Source organism: Syngnathus typhle, linkage group LG11, assembly GCF_033458585.1.
Source record: "Syngnathus typhle isolate RoL2023-S1 ecotype Sweden linkage group LG11, RoL_Styp_1.0, whole genome shotgun sequence".
NCBI lineage: Eukaryota > Metazoa > Chordata > Actinopteri > Syngnathiformes > Syngnathidae > Syngnathus > Syngnathus typhle.
The window spans coordinates 5,885,893-5,908,356 of record NC_083748.1 but is presented as its reverse complement, the minus strand read 5'-3'; the positions used below and the strand labels follow the sequence as shown (position 1 = coordinate 5,908,356).

The 22,464-nt window shown below is 44.5% G+C and overlaps 4 protein-coding genes across 4 annotated transcripts; 2 read left to right on the top strand and 2 right to left on the bottom strand.

Annotated features, from left to right (window-relative positions):
- Nucleotides 1–128: 128 nt before the first annotated feature.
- On the top strand, nt 129–1,968 carry LOC133162318 (pseudouridylate synthase RPUSD4, mitochondrial-like). Its single transcript, XM_061291436.1, has 6 exons — nt 129–680; nt 746–953; nt 1,063–1,156; nt 1,226–1,376; nt 1,435–1,532; nt 1,696–1,968. The coding sequence occupies exons 1-6, from the start codon at nt 275–277 to the stop codon at nt 1,897–1,899; spliced, it is 1,161 nt and encodes a 386-aa protein (XP_061147420.1). The 5' UTR covers nt 129–274; the 3' UTR covers nt 1,900–1,968.
- Nucleotides 1,969–2,140: 172 nt separating this feature from the next.
- On the bottom strand, nt 2,141–7,620 carry LOC133162305 (transcriptional regulator QRICH1-like). Its single transcript, XM_061291422.1, has 12 exons — nt 7,296–7,620; nt 6,083–6,342; nt 5,933–6,007; nt 5,635–5,754; nt 4,402–5,505; nt 3,938–4,097; nt 3,699–3,853; nt 3,496–3,610; nt 3,301–3,409; nt 2,967–3,106; nt 2,816–2,906; nt 2,141–2,737 (listed from the first exon to the last, which is right to left on the bottom strand). The coding sequence occupies exons 2-12, from the start codon at nt 6,329–6,331 to the stop codon at nt 2,554–2,556; spliced, it is 2,502 nt and encodes an 833-aa protein (XP_061147406.1). The 5' UTR covers nt 6,332–6,342; nt 7,296–7,620; the 3' UTR covers nt 2,141–2,553.
- Nucleotides 7,621–13,161: 5,541 nt separating this feature from the next.
- tmcc1b (transmembrane and coiled-coil domain family 1b) lies at nt 13,162–20,090 on the top strand. Its single transcript, XM_061291428.1, has 8 exons — nt 13,162–13,297; nt 14,835–14,995; nt 15,925–15,968; nt 16,601–17,362; nt 17,466–17,885; nt 18,101–18,567; nt 18,650–18,785; nt 19,135–20,090. Exons 4-8 carry the CDS (start codon nt 16,760–16,762, stop codon nt 19,453–19,455), a joined length of 1,947 nt encoding a protein of 648 aa, XP_061147412.1. The 5' UTR covers nt 13,162–13,297; nt 14,835–14,995; nt 15,925–15,968; nt 16,601–16,759; the 3' UTR covers nt 19,456–20,090.
- Nucleotides 20,091–20,703: 613 nt separating this feature from the next.
- LOC133162378 (protein B4) lies at nt 20,704–22,422 on the bottom strand. Its single transcript, XM_061291531.1, has 5 exons — nt 22,142–22,422; nt 21,802–22,058; nt 21,232–21,445; nt 21,111–21,163; nt 20,704–21,009 (listed from the first exon to the last, which is right to left on the bottom strand). Exons 1-5 carry the CDS (start codon nt 22,227–22,229, stop codon nt 20,704–20,706), a joined length of 918 nt encoding a protein of 305 aa, XP_061147515.1. The 5' UTR covers nt 22,230–22,422.
- Nucleotides 22,423–22,464: the final 42 nt, after the last annotated feature.

Here is a 22,464-nt window from a genome sequence, read left to right as displayed (position 1 = left end):
TGAATATTTAGGTCAGAAATTTTGGGTCAGAAATTCTTCCTATACTTCTCAATTATTTTACTCAAATTGCAGGGCTTTTTAGATGATTTAATATAGTGCTTTTGATATCAATCAATATTTAATGTAAATATAGATTTCAGTCTTTTTATTTTGTTTTCTGGAACGAGTGTGTTTTAACAACTATACCCGGAAGTATTTAGAAGTGACACTCGCATGCGTTCCATGCTACAATTGTCTACTCTTTAAAATTATCTTTTTAACGCCCAATCGAACTATGAACCGCTGTACAAGACACGTTTTCACTGCTGACTGGAACCTCGTTCTACGGTTTCCAAGAAAAACACGGACAAAGTGCCAGCCTTGTTCGAGAACGGCTCTTATTTATCTGAGTAGGGGTCAGACCACGGCCGCAAAGGAAGCTCCAGATGCTGGGAAAGAAGAGAAACCTCCACTACGAGCCATTGACTTGGCTCAAAAGCTCCGGCAGGAGAAGTCCAATACTCGGGCAGCGGAGCCCAATGTGTCCCCCCAACAGAAGAGGGTGATGGACCTAAAACGGTTCAGTCTGCAGCTTCAAAATGTCCATCCCAATGTGCTGGCCAAGCACCTAAGCCAAGGAGTGCTCTACCAGGATCAGAATGTGGTCATCATCAACAAACCGTATGGTGTTCCTGTCAGAGGTAAAACCAAACAAACGAGTACTTCAAGAGATATGAAATGAAACGGAACGCTCCCCCCTTTCCAGATTCCTCTGGGGGGACTTCCATCACATCTGTGCTTCCTGTCCTCTCCAAAATGATCGAAGGTAGGAAGGTCAAATGCAAGTCTCAGCTACTGCCCTGTCTCAGCCTAGAGAAGGAGATGACGGGTGCTCTCTTGCTGGCAAGGAGCGAAGAAGCAGCAGAGCACGTATTGAAACTCAATAAAAGTAGTGAAGTGCACAGAAAATATTGGTAAGTTTGTAAGTGAATATGTTAACACAGTACTCTTTTCTCACTGGTCACAAGAGAGGCTTTTTGTTTGATGGAATGGTGAGTGAAATAAACCAATTTGTGTACTCAGGGTTGTCACAGTGGGCGTCCCAGTGCCGTCTGAAGGCATGATTGACATTCCCATCATAGAGAGAGAAGTCACTGGTTCTCAGCCTCACTACAAGGTAGACATCTCTGCTTCTTATTCTGCTATTATTTAACCTAGCTCTTCTGTATCTATTTTTAAATTGCAGATGGCTTTAAGCCCCGTTTACAGAATGAATGACTCAGGCAGTGGACTAACTAAAGTTCGAGCCAATCGCCAATCCCTTCCTGCCGTCACGAAATACAAAGTTCTGGACAGCAACGCTGGATGTAGCCTTGTGGAGCTGCAGCCTATTACTGGTGAGGAGGACTGGATCTAGTTAAGTATCTATCAAATTGAGTTGTACTGTTTTCACAGGAGTGAAGCACCAGATGAGGGTCCATATGGCATCTGCATTGACATGCCTCATTTTAGGCGACCACAAATATTCACACTGGAGCAAACTGGCACCACAGGTAGCATCATTTAAGCATAACATTTTTTTCTCAAACCTTTTTTAAAATTAAGTCTGATTCGTCCTCAGAATACCTACCAAGAAAATTGTCAGATTTTCCAAGCTCGCATTTGCAATCTAGATTTTCGTTCTCACTTGTAAACCACTGACATTTTGATCCGCAGAAATTACCAGAGCAGGTGCTGGGGAAACTCGGCTTGGAACAGAGCAAAATCCGACATCTTCCGCTTCACTTGCACGCTCGTCAGCTGACACTGCCTGAAGTCGGTCGTGGAATTATCAGCGTGCAATGCCCCATGCCGAAGTTCTTCACGCAAACACTTCGACAACTGAATTTAACTTTTCCTAAGGAAAAAGATACTTTGTGATTGAGTGCGACTTTTCAAAGTATCTACTATTAAGTGTACTATTATGTCAATAAATACATCTAAACTTGAGTGCTTTGTTTTGATTCATGAGAATACGAACGACATTACAAAGCACAAATAAATCAAGCGTGCTCAACACTACTTCGGCCGCAAGGACTGTCTTCTTGTATTTAATCATCTGTACACAAAGATGTTGGAAATCTCTTTGAGTCTCTCAATCAATCATAACCTTTGACCTGAGAAAGTTTCTAGTCTCCCCAAAGACTACAATGTAGCACTTTACTTTTGGGACAACTTGGATCAAATACTTGAATACAGGCACAAGGTCATCTTTGTACATATCAACACAATACAAAAAAAAAAAAAGTGAGCAGTGGTCCCTGCAAGGAGGTTGGCATGGTAACAAAACATAAGAGGATAAAGAAGAGTAAACGGTTAAATACCCTCATCTTGAAAATACTTGAACCCGGAGCAGTTTCCATTTTCCCCCATAGTCCAGTCTTACATTCCTGCGAACTTTAAGAGGACAATTTCATTGCAGGCTTCAAACCCGTTCACTGGGTTCTCCATGTGATTGTTGCGATTTATTGAGCCAATTAAAGGGCAGCAGTCAAGAATCTGATGAATCGTACAATCTTCCTCTCGTCTGTCGTCTTAACTCTCGGAAGCGGCACCGATGATCTCCTGGATCTCTCGGACCACCAGGATGCGCGCCAGCGTTTGCTCCACCTGCTGAGTGGTGAGAGGCTGAGACGAGTACCACATGGGGCTGTTTGGCGCCACCACGGGCTCCGGGGTCATGTAGTACGCGTCGTTTCGACCTTTGACGCTTTGAGGGCTGCATCGAGGGAAAAAGGCGGTTACAGGAAAAGGAGAAACATGATCTGCAGAATATTTGTTTTGAGTGCAAGCTCACCATTTGAAGAGATAAAAGTCGTAAAGTTTGATCGGACAACGGAGTGGATTGTCTGGATCCTCGATCTGCTCGTCGTATAGGTCATCTGGACCTGTAAATTAAGTCACATGAGCAAAGTGTTTTTCTTCTAATCGAGTGGCAAGCAACGTACCTTTATGTGAGCTCTGCCCTTTCAGAAGGCGGATAGTAGTTGCTTTGTCCTTGGTATTGGTAGGGTTCTTCCTGGTGTGCCTTAAGACCTTGGAGAAGGCCACCTTTAGGTGCTGCTCAGGTGTTAACAGACGAAAACACCTGCGGGCAAAAGCATTTGTAACCATTAAGAATCGACACCCATCAGGCCCGAGAAAACCGGCAAGTCATCGATGGCACCAAAGCACTACTTTTCTATTACACACCACTATGGCCTGACCATTTATTTGAGGTGTGGTGGATGACACACCTGCAGTCCAATAGAGCACAGGGCAAATGGAAAAAAAAAAACTCACTTGGTGTTAAAGTACATCAGAGTTGTTAATAAAGTCCAAGGTGAATGTGCACCAAGCTGTTTACATTCCCACAGCATCTCCTCTGTCACATGACTCGGAATGATGTAACCTTGCAACGTGACCAAACAAAAATTAATTCCTCGTCTTACGTAAACAAATAATGACAATAAAGAGTGATGGGAGTTTGTCTTTTACCGAGAGGATGAACACTGGGCTTCCAACCAGTGAGGATTTTATTTAAACTCTCACAGAATCGAGTGTAGTATGGATCAGAGAAAATGTCATCCACGCGTCCATTTTCAAAGAGGTACTGTTGAAAAGGGGGAGAAAAAAAAAAGAAGCAATGGATGACCTCATACAGCATTTGATTGCGAGGCTGTAGGACAAGTATTACAAACCTTTTGTATACACAAGAAGACATAATAAAGAACATCTGGAGCAAATTGTTCCTCCTCTGATCCTCGGGCCTCCTGCGTCATGAGGGCAAGCCCGAGATTGAGCTCGGCTACTGCACTGGAGATCAAGTCTTCTTGAAAACGCAGCGGTTGGCGACCTGCACGCAAAGAGATCGTCGGCATTTGTCGCTGCAGGACTTCTTTTCAAAGTACGCTAGCTGGGAGTTGAGAAGTTGACTTACGGCCAATGGGTGCAAGCTTTGTCTTGTCCTGCTTGCTTAGCTCGATATTTTTCCTCTTGACCCACAGGCGCCATACCTCCAGACCCTCGTCTGGCTTCAGAGAGATGGGAACTAAAATTTCTGCAGACGGTTCAGCACTAGCCTCGCCTTCTCCTTGTTCCTGTACAAGACAATGAATGATTTCTGGAACACCTTTCCAGAGTTCCTCAGGGTTCCACAGTGTGTGGAGGAATTTAAAAAAGGCCTCAAGACATTACCAAATAAAATGTATTATTACCATTACTACTATTATTATTATTTTAAACAATCACTGTATGTCAAAGTAAAGGTTAACATTCATTTTTTCATGATTCAACTTGATAAACACTTCACAATAACACGGAAGGGACCACAACATTGCACAATAAATGTCAGTGTACATAATAAAGTAAAAATAAAAAAATAAATGAAAAAAGAAGTCTAACCTGAAGGTGGATTTGTTGCTCATTTCCGTCTTCTTGGTTCTGTTGCTGACTGGGATCCCATATGTGCACCGACTGCGTTGTATTGTAAGTCCCACCTACAGTCTGGACAGCTACTGGGATGTGAATGTTCCCATTCATGAACTGGGCGGGAAACAGCGTCTGTACTATTTCCTCCTGTGTCCCGCTCGACACAGACTGCCCATCGGTGGACCTCGCAGAGGAACCGGCCTTGCCGTTGGCGGCGGCAAGTTGCACCGTGTTGTACGTCTCCTGCGGTATGGCGATGTGAGTCACGCCCTGCTGCTGAGCGGTGGAGTACACGGGGATGGTCCACGTCTCCCCTGTGGGCCCGGTGATGGTTCCCGTGGCACTATACAGCTGAGTGCTGTCGACGGTGAGCAAATCAGGCCTCAGGGACACGTAGTTTTGTTGCTGCCCTTGAGGGATGGCGATGACAGTGGCCACTTGCTGCCCCTGAGGAACGGCGTAGGACACCGTCAAGGGAGCGTCCACCTTGCGCTTCTTGGCGGGTGGAAGAACAGACGAGACGGTAGCGGTCCGTCTCTCGGTCTCCCTGGGAGAGTTCTGTTGCTGCGGAGGAGATATAGCCTCAATGGTTTGGATGTGGATCTGTTGTCCGTCTGGTAATTGTATCTGCTGTCCATCTTGGAGCTGGATGTGCTGGCCTCCCATGAGTTGAATCTGCCGTCCATCTTGGAGTTGAATCTGTTGCCCGCCCTGCAGCTGGATGTGCTGGCCGCTCGGGAGCTGAATTTGTTGAGCGTCTTGCAGCTGAATCTGCTGTCCACTCTGCAGTTGGATCTGCTGTCCGTCTTGGAGTTGGATCTGCTGTCCGCCCGGCAGTTGGATCTGCTGTCCATCTTGTATCTGAATCTGTTGCCCGCCCTGCAACTGAATGTGCTGGCCGCCCGGCAACTGAATCTGCTGTCCACCTTGTAGCTGTATCTGTTGTCCGGCCTCCAGTTGAATATGCTGGCCGTCCGCGAGCTGTATCTGCTGCGTACCTTGCAGTTGGATTTGGTGACCACTTGCCAACTGAATCTGTTGCTCTCCGCTCACAGCTGCAACCAGCTGTGCCTGAATCTATTCAAATAGAAAATGTTCCACAACAAGTGATCAGAATGAATCAGTTGTAGGATGTGAGTGAAGGTGTATAGTGGAACTGGTACAGTGGCCTCCAATCTTAAGATTCCACCGCTATTGATATGCTACCTGCTGCTGCTGCTCTTCTGTCAGCTCTTCCTGTGGCACAAGTTGAGAAGTTGACATTCCTTGCATGTCTTGTTGAGTGGACGTAGCCATCTGCAGGACCGGCTGCTCCTGGATCTGGACCTAGCAGAGAAGAAGAGAATAAAAGATCATCAACCTATCAACAAGCGAAATTATCACAAACAACACCGGTAGATATATAAATGATAATAATATTTTTTATTTTCCTTGATCTTATTAGAGAGCCATTCATTTTCACGTCTGCGCATGATGTCACAAGGTTAAATTCAGATAAACAAACCTGCACTTGAAGCTGCTGTTCCGATTCTGGATGCATGGAAAGCTGAGGTGAAATCTCGGCCGAGGTCAGCTGTACCTGTCATGAGCAGCAATTTTTAACACATCAAACTCAAACTAAGCCATGATATAAGTCAATAAAGTCAGTTCTTACTGGACAAGCCAGCTCCAAGAGAGAGCCAGCGACCTCTGTGCTGTCAGTGTAGACACAGTTGTTGGTCTGGTCTTGATAGACCATAGCTGCGGTGGTGGTGGTAGTGGTGGTGGTTGCCCCTCCCTGCTGACTGAACTCCCCTTTGGAGAGGGACTCCAGGAACTCCTTCATCCTGTGCTGGGGTACAGTTCGGGCTTTTTGCCGCACGTATTCGTCAAACGAGACCACACCGGCCTCCTGCTCGTTCATTGTCACTGGACCTAGAAAACAATCAAAAGAGGGGCTTAAACTGGATCAATTACAAATGCCTCTTAAGTGTGATATGTATTTTCACAACTTATGTGTTGGTTCATTCTTGAGCCTTTTTCTAGACATGTTTAGATTTCCACACATCATCTGACAGTCAACTGCATCGCTGTTTTGCTCTTGATAACTATTTTTAGAAGATTTTATGCAAACCTAGCCCCCTTGGCTTTCTGTAATAACTTATGTCAATGTCATTATATGTTGATGATTTCTGTGTTTTGCAGGGTTTCTAATAAGATGAGATGTTAAAGAATAGGTACCTATTTATAAAACTCATCTTTAAAAAAATAAAGAAAAGAAAATCTCGACCCAATTGTCTTTGTAATTAGACGTTGGCGAATAATTTTAGAGAGCCATAACTCCCCTGAGGTTAGTCAAAAGATATTACAAAATCGAATTTAAATGATCTGCCTGATCACTGGAGTTTTATGCAAGTCGTTTTTGAAATAATTTTACGCACATAACCTAAATTGCAAGAAAATTTGGTATTTCAACAGATTACGAAGTGGCGCCGTAATTGTGGTCTGAATAATTACTATGATTTGTATTTTTCCTGAAACAACAGCGATCAGCTCGTGCTTGTTTCTTAAACATTGACCATTAAGTACAAAAAATACACATAAAGGCACCAAAGATACGGTAGCCTGGGCTCATGTACAAATTGAATGCACATAAGCTAAGCTAACTGTTAGCAAGCTAGCATAGCATAGCTAGCCGAACTGAATATCCTCGGTCCGTATGATTACCTCAGCAGATACTTATGTTTATCACCTAACATGGTCGCGTCGATTGAAAAATATCAAGACTAAACTACACAGATCGTTACTTTATAACGCAACAAGCCTCCAAATTTAAATCGGACAACATGACGCTAGCTAGTGCTAACGTTCGGATCCTGTCATGCTACCTTAAATAAAAAGAAATCGTCTCCTTTCCGCCAAGGCACGGTGTTTAAAAACTAAAAAGCCGATAATCGTCCAGCAGCTACCATCAGCATGCTATCCACCCCGTCGCACAGTCCATGCAGGGCAGACGCTGCAATTCCACCAATAATGCTACGATTAGTTTGCAACAACTGTTTCACAACGGCAGTGGTGAACGGGCAGAGGCAAGCAGGCGGTCTCTTGTCTGACGTCTGCGCAGAAATCCAGGCGGCTTTCGATGTCGATAAACGAGGAACCCGTGGACGCGCAAAGAAGCAAACCTTTTCCACAAGCCTGAAGTTTGTCAACGACCAGACATTCAACTGTGTGTTTTTTTTTTTTGTTTGTTTATCCAGTGTGATTTTGAAATGACGGAAGACCAGGCCCTGATGTGAAAATCGGGAGATTCTGTTCCAACTGTGCAGGGCAACAATCCGCAGAACCCTTCGCGTATTATCAGTAATAATTTAATACTACGAGCACTTCTGATAATGGCATAGCTTTGATATGCTGATTTTCTCATTTGATTAAATACATTTTTCATATTCCTGACTCAGCATAATAAATTGTAATGCAGCAATATTGATGTTGAACTGCATAATATCATACAGAGAACAGTTTGTAATATTTGTGTTAAAAGAAACAGGCTCTCAGTAGCTCCCACATTGGCAATATTCCGTTATATTGCATCTCCTTAAATTGTGCATGTGTAAATAAATGATGGCAGTCAAGAGCAATAAATGTGACTCTTTATCTTGCAACTACACTGTGTTTTAAAATGTTTATTTTAAAAAATATATAATATATATACGATTTATAAAATGTGCTATATTAAAAGAAATGGCAACAAATGTAAATGCAAAAACTATAGAGGGCACCATTTTTTTCTACTGTACATTGAAGCGCTTCTTGTCGATGTGGAAGGCATGTCCCTTTAACAGCATCTAACTTAGCCAGTCCCCCTTAAAGAGCCCGGCGTGTGCAGTGGAGGCCGCCCCCCTGCTAGGTCCTCTTCATGCGGCCTCTCCGCTCCTCTTAAGGTGGACCGGGATAGATGTACCCCATGCATAGACCCTGTGCATTTAACATGGGCAGCAAATAGTTAATTCTTATGTTAGTGCCTGGTTGCCAGTGCTTTTCTGCAACTATTTGTGATGCTCAGACTCCGAGTCTCCATGTACTCTGCGAGGTTCTCTTTTTATAAGAGCTGTATGATATATTTCTGTAAAAAAATCGTTTTATGCATTATTACACAATTCTATTGCAGTTTCATGCACAAACTAATAATATTAAAATGCCATGTAAAGTAACATTTTAGAATTAATGAATTTCTCTGAGTGTGAGCGTATAGTCAGATGTGCACTTTAACTTCATGTGACTGTGCGCTACCGTAAGAATCTTAATCTAATCCTTTTGGGAAGGATTTACCTGAACATAACTGTTGTAGACAGTGGCAGATGGGGTCCAGGAACTACTTTCAAAATTGGAATATCCTTTTAAAACGTTTTTTACATTTCTATTCTGGTTAATCTTTGCCTGAATATATGAGCTTTGAGGATGCACCCATGCATTTACTTCACATCAGTTTTGTATTCGTTGATGGGTCTTAGGAGCTGACCCATTATGGGACACTGCCAAGTAAGCAGCCGGTGCAGTAATAAGAATAGGATGCCAGCTTGAAGGCATGATGTGATGGTCCACATTGTTGAAAGCTCACTTTGATGGACTTCATCAGCCGCCTACGAAGCAGCTATACCTGATGCATTAAAAGAAGCCATAAAGATTCCCAGGTATCCTGTTAATTGTTTAAAAGTGTCAGTAGATTGTTTTAGTCATGTCGTGTCAGGTCAATTCAGATCTTTTAGTGTGCTTATGTGTGCATGTAGAACTGTGAAAATTATTTTAAAAATAGTGATCTGGTTTTAAAATAGCATCTGGTAATACCTGCACTGTAATTTAATTATGCGCTAAACAGTGTTTCTTTGAAAACAAATATAAACAATAGTGACAAATTATGTTGCAGCCTTTGTAGAGGAGAAATTCAGAAAAAATGTTACAATTTGTTTGCACAGATGTTGTGGGGTGGATAAATGAATTGGATTAGAGAATGCTTCTTTTACCAAATATCCCTCTTATGGAGATTTTATTTTTGTCTACTTAACCATCTATTAAAATGGTTTTAAATGTTGGAATAATGCAATCATCTTCATAACAAATTGATGTATTGCGTAATATAACAGTTCATATCAAATATTTTCCCTTTATTCTACAGACTTTTGATTCAACAGGGTGGGTAAAAATGGAGTGTTCCTCTCTGCTCTTCGTCATTACTCTGGCATTGTGTCATTCACTTGGAAGCTTTTCAGATTCACATGGTGATTTAATTGGAAGGACTCAAAGCACAGATTCCATCATCCATCCAGTGAGTGACATCCTCAGAGGCAACAGCAGTAGATTGGATCGTGCAATCCCTCCTGTTACAGAGGAAACCAGAAAGCAAAAAAAGTTGACGTCAAGTGAAGTGATTACTCTTCCTCACTCACTGAGTGGAACAGCTAACACCAATTCTTCAGTTACAAAACTCAATCACTCCAGTGTAAAATCACAGGAGATTCTTTTGGAAGGCAGCCGTGCAAGAGTTGATAATCATGCTCAAACAGGTAAGTTAGTGTTGAGTGCCATGCCGTTAGAAATGAAAATCAAAAGTCTCTAAAACAAAAGGTGAATAAAAGGATAAAGACTCTGTCCTCCCTTACAGGTGTGGACCACCTTGTGGAAACCCGTGTGTTTTCCTCTGCGACCAACATATCAGGATCCGGACGACCCTGCGTTCAAACGCCTTGCGTTGTTCTCGCCAATTACAACGGCACTGACTTGCTATGGGACGACATGAGGCGGACGCTGGCGTTCGCCTGGGAAATCCACGTCTTCGGCTCGGCCAGCCTCTTCATCCTCATGGCGTCCGTGGCCGTTTTAGGAATGGCCGCTGCCTCCACTCTGTCTTACCCCCACTGCGGTGCTCTGATGCTGGCTAACAGCGCCCTGATTGTGAGTGGCGCTTTGAGGGCCATTCACCTGCTACTGGATCCTTACGGTACTCGGCAGATCGTGTCTCACACTACGCTGGCAGCACTGCAGAACGTTCCCATGCAGCTGTTCCTGTGGGCTCAGGTCACCCTCACACTTGTCACTCCCAGGAGGTTCGAATTATTCCTTTTCCCAGTCGTGTTACACCAGCCTCAGGTGTTGGTGGCGTTGGTTGTATCACACTGCGGCGTTTTGCTTGCAGCCGATTTGTATTTCACTGCTTTCTTTCCACTTCTCTCTCTTATGCTGCAGACTTTGTCACTCTGTTGGGGCCTTCCATTTTGCTTAGAAATACTCCTGAAGTCCCTTTGCTACTCAAATATGTTCCTCAAGTCCTCACTTCCTTGCGGGCTTCCTTTACAAAAGGTCGAGAGGTGCGCTAAGCGGGTAATGGCCGTGTGTGCCTGCCTTGGTATTATGAGCTGCAATCTTCAGATTTGCAGTCTTCTCTGGCTCTACGGCCTGATGGGCAACTGGAGGCGATTCGGTTGGTGCTGGTGGCTCAGCCAGTTTTGGGCCAGGATCATTGAGTTAGCTTGGGGTTCATCATTGCTGGTCTTGGGATCCTGGATCTTCTGGATGCCTTCCAGGAGGCGGAGCAGGCGTAAGGTGTTTAACAGAGGGACAATGACGAGCAGCTTGTGGGATAAGGTCTTGGCCAGTGTCCGAAAAGGGCAACTCAAAAGGACTGAGAGGAAATGGAGAAGACTGATGCCAAATAACCTGGCGAAGCATAATTTCTCGCCAGCAAGTTTCAGCAACGGCTTGAGGAGTCCTTATGAAGATCAACAATCTGTTATTGTATCGGAATACAAGCAGGATGCTCCTGGCAATATCAACTATGACTCACAGGCTACACTTAATATATGGCAAAGCTTTGGCGAGCGAGAATGTATTCTCTCGCTTATAGAATTCGACACGAGGCCCCCGTCTCCCATTAACCTGAGGCGCGGCACTGACGGCGCTCTCCATCACGGACAACTTTTGGCCGGAAGCCTGTTCACACCTCCTCCTCCCTCTTGGACGCAGTCGGATGGAGAGAATGGCATAGTGACATTCCCCCCAGCTTATGTTGGCTACGGCTGGATGATGGATACAGACTCCATCTCTGCATCGCTAGACCACTTCCAAGCCAGAGAGCCAACGCAGTCAAATAACGCGGCAACTGGTCACTATTATCATGGGGAATCACCAAAAAGATCTCAGGAAGAAGAACTTTTTTCAACGTTCTCATTGTCGACACATCAGAATGATTGGTCTGATGAGGATGTCACAGACCTTTAACAGATAACAGAGACAGATATTTATCCCCCAAAAAACCCCAACATCAACCAATGTAGGAAATTGTACAAAGAAGCCAAACTTGAAAAAAGGCTGAATAATACAGTGAAAAGATAGATGAAAAGGCGAAAGTGACAAAAAAGTATTTAAAATGTTATTTTGTAAAAGATAGTCCAGTCATTTTTTAGGACAGATATTTTGATTTTGCAATATTTGTAATATAATTTAGTTATCATAAGCCTTCAATTATAGTATTATGAATGAAATGATGATTTACAACTTGAGTATTTACATGTTATAAATTATGCCATGTAATGTATGTTTTTTTTTTTTTTTACAGAATTTGAAGCTTTCAATAAAAGAAACTTCTTTTACTTTGACAACCATGTTGAATTTATATTACAGAATGTCAATCGCGCATGACCTTGGAGTATGTCGCAGTTGACTAGGTCAGAGGCGGGGCTACAACTGCTGAGTCGCTAGCCAATCGGAGAGCACATAAAGATAAACAACCAATCACACTCTTGTTCGCATTATCTGACAATTTTATAAAAACTAAATTCACTGAATGTAACATGAATGTTTGTGGACAATTAAGAACGATATGTAGCAGTATTAAAAAAATCCAAACTCACCACTGCTACCACAGAGGTCAAGCTAACCACACAAGTCCCAACTCATGAAGAGAAGACCATTTCTTCCTCAAAGTCACAATTTCATAATCCTCCTTTACAATCTCACCAGTCCTTCCCACTGAAGATGCCAGATGGACGCATTCAGACTATTTAACCTTGTGCTAATCAGATCCCTGTTTTGTATCCCCCTGGGAAATGTTTTTCTTCACAGCACAGGACCTTTTCCTACCCCTTATCTACCAGTCCACTGTGCCCCTCAAAAGACGTCTTCGTGTGGAATTTCAGATTCTCCCGCCGACAATCCATCATAGTCTATTCCAGCTAAGCAGGAGCATTATCCTGGGTATCACGCCATGCATGTGTGTACCTTGTCATCTAAGGTCATAGCTGCAGGAGCTAGTGATGAACGGTTATCCAGTAGCGTCAGAGCTCGATGTGGGTAATTCCCTTTTTTTCCCCCATTTAACTACAAAATTACAATATTCTTGACTCATATACACCAGAGGGATCTGTGATATGCCCTATTTCATTCATACATTAGCAGACAGCAAATAGCGTTATTTTTTTAGGTATATACGAATTTGTGAGTGAATGTGTCAGAAAAACTGCTTCGCCATAATGAGTGTACACTGGCAATTGTTTAATTGGTTTAATGAGTAGCCAGGATCGTTCATGAACATGAATCTGCAGTCTAAAGGGCACAGTTTGTGTCATATTGGATAAAGTTGTTTATTATAAATGTTAATAAAATACTAGTTTAATAAATATTCTTGTTCAGGTTACACTTGTATAATTAGACTGTCATTAAATTGTCTCTTTGTCTATTATTACACAGTTATGACGCAGACTACAGTACTCTTGTCTTGCGTGGTTCAGGCGTTGTTGTGTGTTTTGACGCCGAGCACGCTATATGACGTCATCGTGGGAGTGTTCCTCCATCGGGAGAGATGAACGGTCACAAACACAATCCTCTCAGCGCCCATGTAAGTTGACGCCGAGAAAATCGCGGACTTTGTCAATTACTCTCAGTGTGAAATCCGCTTCGGTGTACCGTCGTACGAAACTGTGCGAGGGTGAAAGCCGCTTGGGCTTGTTTGGGCGGTTGTCGACGCGTCTGATCGCCTGGAGCCAGTTAGCCGCCGTAGTCGCTAGCCGCGGAGCTAGCCAGCATGCTAAGTGACAGGCTGATTGGCCAGTCAACCAGGCGCTCAGTGGGCGCCTGTTTTGCGGGCCCAGCTAGTCGGGGTGGGGCGAGGTTTGTTCAGTCCAAATCGTCTTGTAAGTGTGGTTAACAGGTTAATATCTTAAATATGTAAATAACGATAGTGAGGATCCGACTCTCAAGGTGGAGTACAGCCTAAATGTATACTTGTTATTCAGGTCTTAAAACTCGTGATTTGCAAACGGACTGGATTTGCACACTTGAACACTGTCTTACAACAATGACGGTTACTATCTTATTGTGAAGTTTCTCTAGGGTGATGGTTTGAAATGCACGTTTTAGTTATCTTAAAATATAATAAAATCCGCAGTTTTGCGTCACTGGCGAAAGTAACACACGGCGAATGACCCCAATGTGTCTTCACGCGAGTAATGGAACACTCCAACATTACCGGTGTGCCCCGTAAAATAAAATGAACACCCTCCGGCGCAGCAACTTAGCTTGTCCTGCTAAAGTGTCCAAAGACAAGACGAGCCGACCTAAAATGGGCACAGCAATGTACACAACTCTTAACTACCACGTCGGTTAGCTCCAAATTGTGTTCCATTAACAAACTACATCGGTATTTTGTTCTTTAGTTAATAGTTGTTGTTTACAACGTGTAAGGGAGGCCTACAGGGTTTAGCTAGCAAGCGGCTTGTTTCATCCTCTTCTTAACTCTAAACCGTTGAGCTCAGGCGATTTGTTGTCAAACAATCGCTTGTTTGTCTTGTACATATTTGTCAAGTAAGGCAGCTTATGTGCTTCTCATAACATCTACCCATTTTCGACACTGAATGCACCTGTAACTCGTATTTACCCATCATGTCCTAAAAGAATGCATGAAACATTTGTATCAACTGTTATTTAATCTTCGGCAAGCCTGCAGTGCTCCCAAAAGGGGACATCCATCCATTCATTAATTAACGTGTGTAATTACTAGTGAAGGGCTTTGGGTGTCAGCGCTGTGAGAATAATTAAAACATCCTTTTAGAACATAGAGCAGGTCAGCCAGCTACAATGCATTCTTGTGTGCTACCTCACGTGTAATGAGCTGCTGCTGTCCTTTGTGTGTCCTTCGTCATCCACCTGACGAGTACACACTCATGAAACGTTTGCGTTACCTTTCTGTTCTGGTTTAAATAAACAACCTTTGTACAAAAGTTCAACTTCGACAAGAGCCTTTCTGTTTGACATAAGCTTCCTGCAGTTCCCGAAACTGGCCATGAGCACAAGAGACTCTCATGCGTGAATATTAATGAATATTTTTTCACATGAGGGAACAATATTTATTCTTGACTCTTTTTAATATCTTGCAGCATGTCATTTTTCTAAACGTGAATGAAGACAGCTGACTAAAAACCAAGAGCCACTGTCAGATTTTCATTTGGAGTGCTTCCCCAGCGGTGGAGCTGGACATTTGCTTGGAATTTTAATCCTTCTACCCTGCCATATCATTTGCTGATGACTACATCAGAAGGTATGTTAATGTTGTTTTGCTCTACGTATGTACAATAATTCCCGATAGAACCCCCCCCCCCTTTTTTTGTGGTCTTCATCCAAATATATTTCCCACCAGTACAAAACAAATTTGACTACTTCAAATGAATTAGTGCAGATTTCTGAAACAATTATGCTAGAATACAAATTGCCTCTTGCCTGCTTAATGGGTCTACATCACAAGTTAAAGCTTAAATGCTTCACAACACGCACAACACTCAGCTGGTGTGACCTTGTAGCGCTGCAATGTGCAAAGAGAGATAGGCGAGTGTTGGCTGACCCATTTCAGCAAGATCACTTTGCCCTGAGCTTAGAGACGGACGCTGCTGTCATTTCATTGCCCTTGGAGGATATTTGCTGCAAGCCCGTGAGGAACATTTCCTCCTCATGTTGCATTTTAGGTGTCCACAAACACACACAGCAGGCATGGTGGTAGGATGACGTCATTAAAAATGTGACAAACTAAGGTTAAACATTTCAAAGCATTTCAGGCGAAACCCCCAACTTGTATGTCACTAGTTGCACACTGACACTTCCTTTGAGCGCTCTTTCTGCTCTCATTCCCACCCTCATTTGTTGTTTTGACATATTAGAGGTCTGACTGGTAAAGCAAGCTAAAGAAATGCTGTGAATCATCAGTTTCGTTTTGTAATTAACAGTTTTTGTATCCTGAGAAATTTGAGGATCATTCTGCTGTCATTGTCTCACACAATTAATTTGCTGGGTGTGTTTCCCACACCTTAAATGTGCGTCCTTTTCTGGCACCGATGCCACTATGTGACGGGTTGGGTACACTTGTTTGCTGCAAATCACACAGCATGTGTAACAGACGCCATTTGTATAATGACACAGTTGTGGCAGGTGAGCGTGTGTGGGACTGTGTTAATTTTTCTTCATTTCTTTCTTTAGCCAATCCTGCTTTGTGAGTCAGACGAGGAAAGGTCGGGCTGATGGTAAGCGATCATGAATCCTTTATTGCTTTTTTATTGCAGGTGTCCATCATATATTGTCAAATATTAGAAAATTTGTTGGATCAGCCCCATTACTTTTAGTTTATTGCAGTTTTTGATTTAGAAACAAAGAAAATTAAGCGGAAGGGAACGAGGCCGCCGGTGATTCATGAATTCCTAATCGGCAGATCATTTTCACTTTGGGTTTTAATTTGTATCTTATCACAATTTATATTTTGTTTGCACCATCCACTTCCACAAACAGACATTTGAATAATTTCTGAAATGGAAGCTTGCCTCTAGATCCCAGAAATGTCGAAATAAGAGTTGGTCTAAAATTGGTCATCAGCAAGATTCAACATTTCAGAAACTGTTATCAAAATATTTTTTTTATTTTATTTTTATTATTTTATTTTATTTGGTTTTAGCAGGTTGGTGCCGCTGGTCATCAGAACTCACACTGTCCTCTATGCAGGATTTGTAAGAATTAGATTTTTTTTCAGGTGAAAATGGATGTCTCTACACCAACTTTGTTTATTGTTCCTCACTGTTTTGTATTCTGCTTCATGTTCTGTTGATCACTCACTTCGGCATGTTATAATTCATTTTTTTTCTATCATTTGTTTTTGTGGTAGACAAGCATGACATTGAGCCAAGACACAGATGCATGCCCACTCAGAAAGTTCAACTGAGCGCCGTCCAAGCAGCCTCACACAGGGGAGGGGCGGGCGGTGTCGACGCCATTTTGCTAGCCCTGTGCACCCCCCTCCCCTGAGTAGAACTGGAGGCCTCTGATGGATCAGGGTTGTAGCGAGCAGTGTCCAGAGGAAGCGGACTCAGGAGGCCGGGCAGAGCCGGAGGGCAGTCGGAGGGCGTCAGAGTCCGAGCATGGTTTGTCCAAAATCACCCATAGCGCCCGGGAGAACATGGGATCTTTGGGTCACGGCCTGAAGCAGCTCTTCCAGCCGCAGCGCAGACGCTCCTCCGTGTCCCCGCATGACACCGCCGCTTCCTGCGCGAGCTCCAATGTTTCCGAGACCACCGACGTAGTCTCGGAAGGCGGGGAAGCTCGAGCCCCCTCGGCTCTCTCTTTGGATTCTGACGGCCCCGCCGCCTCCGCCCCTCCCGCAGCGCTGAGCCGGGTGCTGCAGCAAATCCGAGGTGCTCCGCCAATGATGAAGCGAGGCACCAGCCTGCAGAGCCGCCGCAGCAAGGCGGGGGGCGCCGGGGACGCCCCCCAGAAAGGTAGCCCCCAGATTCACCGGCGCAGCACCCACGAGGCCCTGCTGCAGGCTGGGCGCCCTCGCTCCTCCTCTACCACCGACACGTCCAGCAGCCCCGCCCTGGCAGACATGCTGATCACATCCGGCTACCATTCTACCGAGGAACCTGACAAGGTTGGTGGTCAGAAAATCAATCAAAGCAAAAGTGGTAAAAATACATTAAAAATGTGTACTGCTGATCTGGAGCATTTTTTTCACCCTTCCTCTCTCGCTACAGACGGATCGCTACGATGGATCGGCCCCTGCCGGGTCTCCGAATGCCGTCTCCTGCGGCTCAGACGGCTACGACGTGGTAGACAGCACGCCGGACCCTCAGCGTACAAAGCAGGCCATCGCCCAACTGCAGCAGAAGATCCTCAAACTCACCGAGCAAATCAAAATCGAGCAGACGGCGCGCGACGACAACGTGGCCGAGTACCTGAAACTAGCCAACAATGCGGACAAACTGCAGAGCGTGCGGATCAAGCAGGTGTTTGAGAAGAAGAATCAGAAGTCTTCACAGACCATCCAACATTTGCAGAAGAAGTTGGAGAACTACCACCGGAAGCTTCGCGAGGTGGAGCACAATGGCATCCCGCGCCAGCCCAAAGACGTTCTTCGGGACATGCACCAGGGCCTGAAAGATGTCGGTGCCAAGGTGTGTGCTTTACCTCTCGTTCTTTCCAAGCTCATGCATTAAATATTCCTCAATCAAATGTCTTGAAGGAGTGCTTTCTAAGCAACGGTCTAGTTAGCATTCACTAAACAGAAGTGTGCTCCAGACTTTATCTATGAATACTGACCATCACCATCAGTGAAAGCCACCCCAGCCACCTCATTAACAGCTCTGGAAAAACCTTTGACCTATGGCAGGTGACGGGCGGACTCTCCAGCATTTCCCAAGCCACTCACTCCGCCGCCGGAGCTGTGGTGTCCAAGCCGAGGGAATTCGCCTTTCTCATCCGCAACAAGTTCGGGAGCGCCGACAACATCGCCGCCCTCAAAGATTCTCTGGACGAGACGCCGGGCGACGAGGGGGTCAGCCCCGCGGGCATGAGGACCCTCCCCAGTCCAAAGTACGGCAGCGAGGACGACTGCTCCAGTGCCACTTCGGGCTCGGCGGGGGGCAACAGCACTACCGGAGGACCCGGGGGCCCTCCCAGCTCCAGAGGGAACACGCTGGATCCTTCTCTGGCAACGGGCTTCGACGCAATAATCCACGAGATCCAAGAACTGCGGGATAACCAAGGCCGACTTGAAGAGTCCTTTGACAATTTGAAGTCGCACTATCAGCGCGACTACACGATGATCATGGAGGCCCTACAAGAGGAGCGATTCAGGTTTGCTTTATTATTGAGGACTATACGAGTACATGGAACAGTTCACAAACTACACGTCAACGACGGTGTTGCTGCTGTGCAGGTGCGAACGCTTGGAGGAGCAGCTCAACGATCTCACCGAGCTGCACCAGAATGAAATCCTCAACTTGAAACAGGAACTCGCCAGCATGGAGGAGAAGATCGCCTACCAGTCCAACGAACGAGCCCGAGACATCCAGGTAAGCGACACTGGCTGCATGCTTGATAAACAAACGGTGCGTCACCCGCGGTGTGCCGAACTTTTGCGTTCGCTGGCCATCCCAAAACAAAATAGGGAGTGCTGATGACAAGACTCATCTACAGGAATCAAACCACTTCATTTACACAATCTGTTTCCAACCCTTTGTCAGCTAAGGCATATATTTTACATCAGAAAGTATGGCACAATTCCAGCCAAAAATAAAGGCTGAACGAATAAATTAAAATTATTTGTCAGTTTTAAACCAACCTGATCAATTAAATTTAAATCAAGATGGCAGATCGCGTCTAGATAATATAAGTGCTTAAGAAGCTATTTGTAACCTATAGGAGGCGCTGGAGGCCTGCCAGACACGCATCTCCAAGATGGAGTTGCAGCTGCAGCAGCAACAGCAGCAGGTGGTTCAGCTAGAGGGTCTGGAGAACGCCACGGCACGGACGCTCCTGGGCAAGCTCATCAACGTGCTGCTGGCCGTCATGGCCGTGCTGCTAGTGTTTGTGTCCACGGTGGCTAACTGCGTTGTGCCGCTGATGAAGACGCGCAGCCGCACGCTCACCACATTGCTCCTAGTCATCCTGGTGGCCTTCCTGTGGAGGCACTGGTACGCTTTCTCAGAGTACCTGCATCGCTTCCTGATGCACCCCAGATGACGCGACGGCGCACGGGACCTAAGAGCGTTTGGACCTGCCACACGACTTCCCGTGCGGCAGCCCTCTTCACGCTCATCACTTCATCGCTCAAGAGAGGCTAGGCGGCTCGTCTCTGGTGCAATTGTGGCTTTGAGAGAACCGCACACTATTTCTCTCTGAGTCCGTTTGTTTACATGTGGACCACTTTACATAGTCGCCCCCACAAGACATTTGAACTTTTCATTGCTTTTAACGTGACTCCTTGAGGTCTTTGAAGGCATATTTATTTTTTTAACTGTTATTTGCAGATGCCCCAGTTTTAAGTCGCCTATTCACCTGCTTTTTTTTTTTTCTACTTGGTTCAAATGAGCTTTTGTAACTAATTTCTCAAGAATTGAGCGTTTGCACAGCAGCTCTACAACACTGGCTCCAAACGATCATCATGGCTTTGTATGGATTGTGCAAGTCAAGTGGACGTTTCACTGCTGATTTAAGATGAACTATGAACTTAACTAACATACTTGAAGAGCACTTGAAGTGCTCAAAAGACTCAGTGCTTCCGTACTGTTTCTATGAGTGACAATGAAATAGTCTAGACCTGTTTTTTTTTTTTTTTGAAAGATCAATAAAGTCCCTCTTTTAAATGGTGTAATTCAGTGCTTCTCAATTATTTTCTGTTACGCCCCCCCTTAGCAAGAAGAAAACTATTCGCCCCCCCCCCCCCCCTCCCCACCGTGACTATCCTAACTTGTCTTGTAAGTCGTAAAATGTTGCACTGTCGCAAACGTCACAGAAGTAACAATGAGAGCGCCACTGCCCCCTGCTGGGAAGATGCGCAATTACACTTTATTCTAGTACTGCAAAAAAAAAAAAAAAAGCCTGTTCCCCAGGGTCACACGCGCCCCCCCAGGTATAGCACGGCGCCCCCTAAGGGGGGCGCGCCCCACTATTTGAGAAGCACTGGTGTAATTCAAGATGCGGTCACTTTCATTTTGGTGTCGAATTGTACTCAAAACTAATTGAATAGAAAACTCGCCCAAATTAATAACCTGTCCAATTGAATCTTTGGCACAAAGGACAAGTGTCAGGGATGTTCATGGAAATTGGTTTTTGAAATGGAGCCAATTTGATTTGTTTTACAAAGTACATTAATTGATTTGAATAGACATGGAACCTAACCTGAGCCAGTAGTTAAGCAATAGTCAGAAGCTATAAAAGTTTATATTCTTTATTGAAATATTATAAATTAAAATCTTCTAGAAACTACATTCACACCACATCCTTTTTCCTCGCTCGTTTAGCAGCTGGTTTTGGAGCAGGTTTGTCAGAATCTTGGGCTGCTTTGTCAGAATCCTTGGCAGTTTTACCCTTGGGCACTTTTGTTTCCTTGGGTTTTGCTTTCTTCTCAGCAGCCGCAGGTTCCTCAACATCCTTGGGCTTGGCTTTTTTCGTCACTGTTGCTTTCGTTTTCTCACTGTCCTCATTGGCAACTTTAGCTTTGGGCTTCTTAACTGGTAGCAACTTGGAGGGGGGAGCCTCCTCATTTTTTGTTAACTTACTGGCACTCTTTTTAGCCTTAAATGAAAACAAATGGCATTAAAACATCTGAAAAATGCCAGGAAAAAAAGCCAAAACCCTGCATTGTCAATTAAAGCCCACTTCAATTTAATTCTCACCTCTTTCTTTGGTGGTTTTACTTTTTCCACTGCAGGAGCTTCCTTTGAGCCACCTTACACACAAAATGTTTGTTATTTTTACATTATGGTAGTTTCAATAGAGCCAATTAGGTTGACTTACTAGCTTTAGTCTTCTTCGAGGTTTCCTTTGCCACTTTCGGAGCTTTTGTCACATTGGGTTCCACGTTCTCGGATTTAACTTTGGGCTCCACGGTTTGTGATTTTGCTTTGGGCTTCCTGCTCTCCGATTTTGCTTTGGGCTCTACGCTCTTCGATTTTGCTTTGGGCTCCATGCTCTCCGATTTTGCTTTGGGCTCTTTACGCTTTGCTGCAAGCTTCACAGGAAAAATAAGAATTGATGCCGTTTCCGCACTTGTCAATATTTTCTATTACTGCAGTGTAATCAAATTACTCATCAAGGACAATTACACTACCAAAATTGGTTATCACATTAAGTCAAGCTATAGTTGTGCGAGCAAGAAGTAAAGTTATAGTTCACCACTAGATGGCAGAAGGTAGTGCAAATTTCCACCTGCTGACATTCATTCAATAGAAACTTTCGACCCAATGGCCGAACCCCCAAACATTTTTTTCGGTATCCTTAAATTTGACATTTGTTAGGTGACATTTTCGACCATAAAATTCACGCCTTCCTCGAGAAAATATTGAAAAACATGCTTCATTACTGTACCCGAAATTTGCCAATGACGCCGGTAGTGACGGTAGAGTTGGCAGGCCGAACCAAGGTGCCATCCTCCAGGCCTTTCTTGATGGCTGTGCGGACTAAATACTTGAGACGGATTTGGTCCACAGTGGGGTACTTGCGCTTAATGAAGTTCTGAATGGCTTGTTTGGAAACTCCCTTTCGGGAGTCCAGCTCTTTGAGCGCCTCGACCATCATGATGCTCGTGCCCGGATGCGTCGTTATTCTCCGCAGAGTCACGAGGCCTAAAGTCAAGAAAATAATGTTTAACAAGAACCAAACCACGGCCGCTTAGGATGTCAAAGAACACGTTTTTTGTTATTCTTACCGGACTTTCTCGCCACATTTTTGGGGAGTGGCGAGTAGCTGGCGGCCTTCACTTTGTTCAGAATCAACGTTCGCCTTCTAGGCGGCATAGTTTCTGTCTCAAGTCAGTTAAAATAAAAAACAATAATATCGACGATCATGCAAAATGTAGAAACATAGAAAGCCGCCCGTCGTGCTAATGGCGCACATCTCTGACTATTTAGCGAAGAGGCAGCAAGTGATGATCTTCCAACAGCCCTTGCAAACAATTAACAATCAGGATCTTCTGTATGACTCCATTAATTTTGGCACTTTCGGTCTTCCATACTTCCGGACCACGTGATT

Bases quoted from the DNA above. Each gene is read 5' to 3' on its own strand.
- LOC133162378 (XM_061291531.1), bottom strand. From the start codon at position 22,229: ATGCCGCCTAGAAGGCGAACGTTGATTCTGAACAAAGTGAAGGCCGCC. The intron at 22,059-22,141 runs GTAAGAATAACA...TCTTGACTTTAG, and splicing joins AAATGTGGCGAGAAAGTCCG to GCCTCGTGACTCTGCGGAGA. The intron at 21,446-21,801 runs GTACAGTAATGA...TTTCCTGTGAAG, and splicing joins GCGTCATTGGCAAATTTCGG to CTTGCAGCAAAGCGTAAAGA.
- tmcc1b (XM_061291428.1), top strand. From the start codon at position 16,760: ATGGATCAGGGTTGTAGCGAGCAGTGTCCAGAGGAAGCGGACTCAGGA. The intron at 17,886-18,100 runs GTGTGTGCTTTA...GACCTATGGCAG, and splicing joins TGAAAGATGTCGGTGCCAAG to GTGACGGGCGGACTCTCCAG. The intron at 18,786-19,134 runs GTAAGCGACACT...TGTAACCTATAG, and splicing joins AACGAGCCCGAGACATCCAG to GAGGCGCTGGAGGCCTGCCA.
- LOC133162318 (XM_061291436.1), top strand. From the start codon at position 275: ATGAACCGCTGTACAAGACACGTTTTCACTGCTGACTGGAACCTCGTT. The intron at 681-745 runs GTAAAACCAAAC...CCCCCTTTCCAG, and splicing joins GTATGGTGTTCCTGTCAGAG to ATTCCTCTGGGGGGACTTCC. The intron at 1,377-1,434 runs GTGAGGAGGACT...CTGTTTTCACAG, and splicing joins GGAGCTGCAGCCTATTACTG to GAGTGAAGCACCAGATGAGG.
- LOC133162305 (XM_061291422.1), bottom strand. From the start codon at position 6,331: ATGAACGAGCAGGAGGCCGGTGTGGTCTCGTTTGACGAATACGTGCGG. The intron at 6,008-6,082 runs GTAAGAACTGAC...TGCTCATGACAG, and splicing joins TCTTGGAGCTGGCTTGTCCA to GTACAGCTGACCTCGGCCGA. The intron at 2,907-2,966 runs GTACGTTGCTTG...CTTAATTTACAG, and splicing joins AGGGCAGAGCTCACATAAAG to GTCCAGATGACCTATACGAC.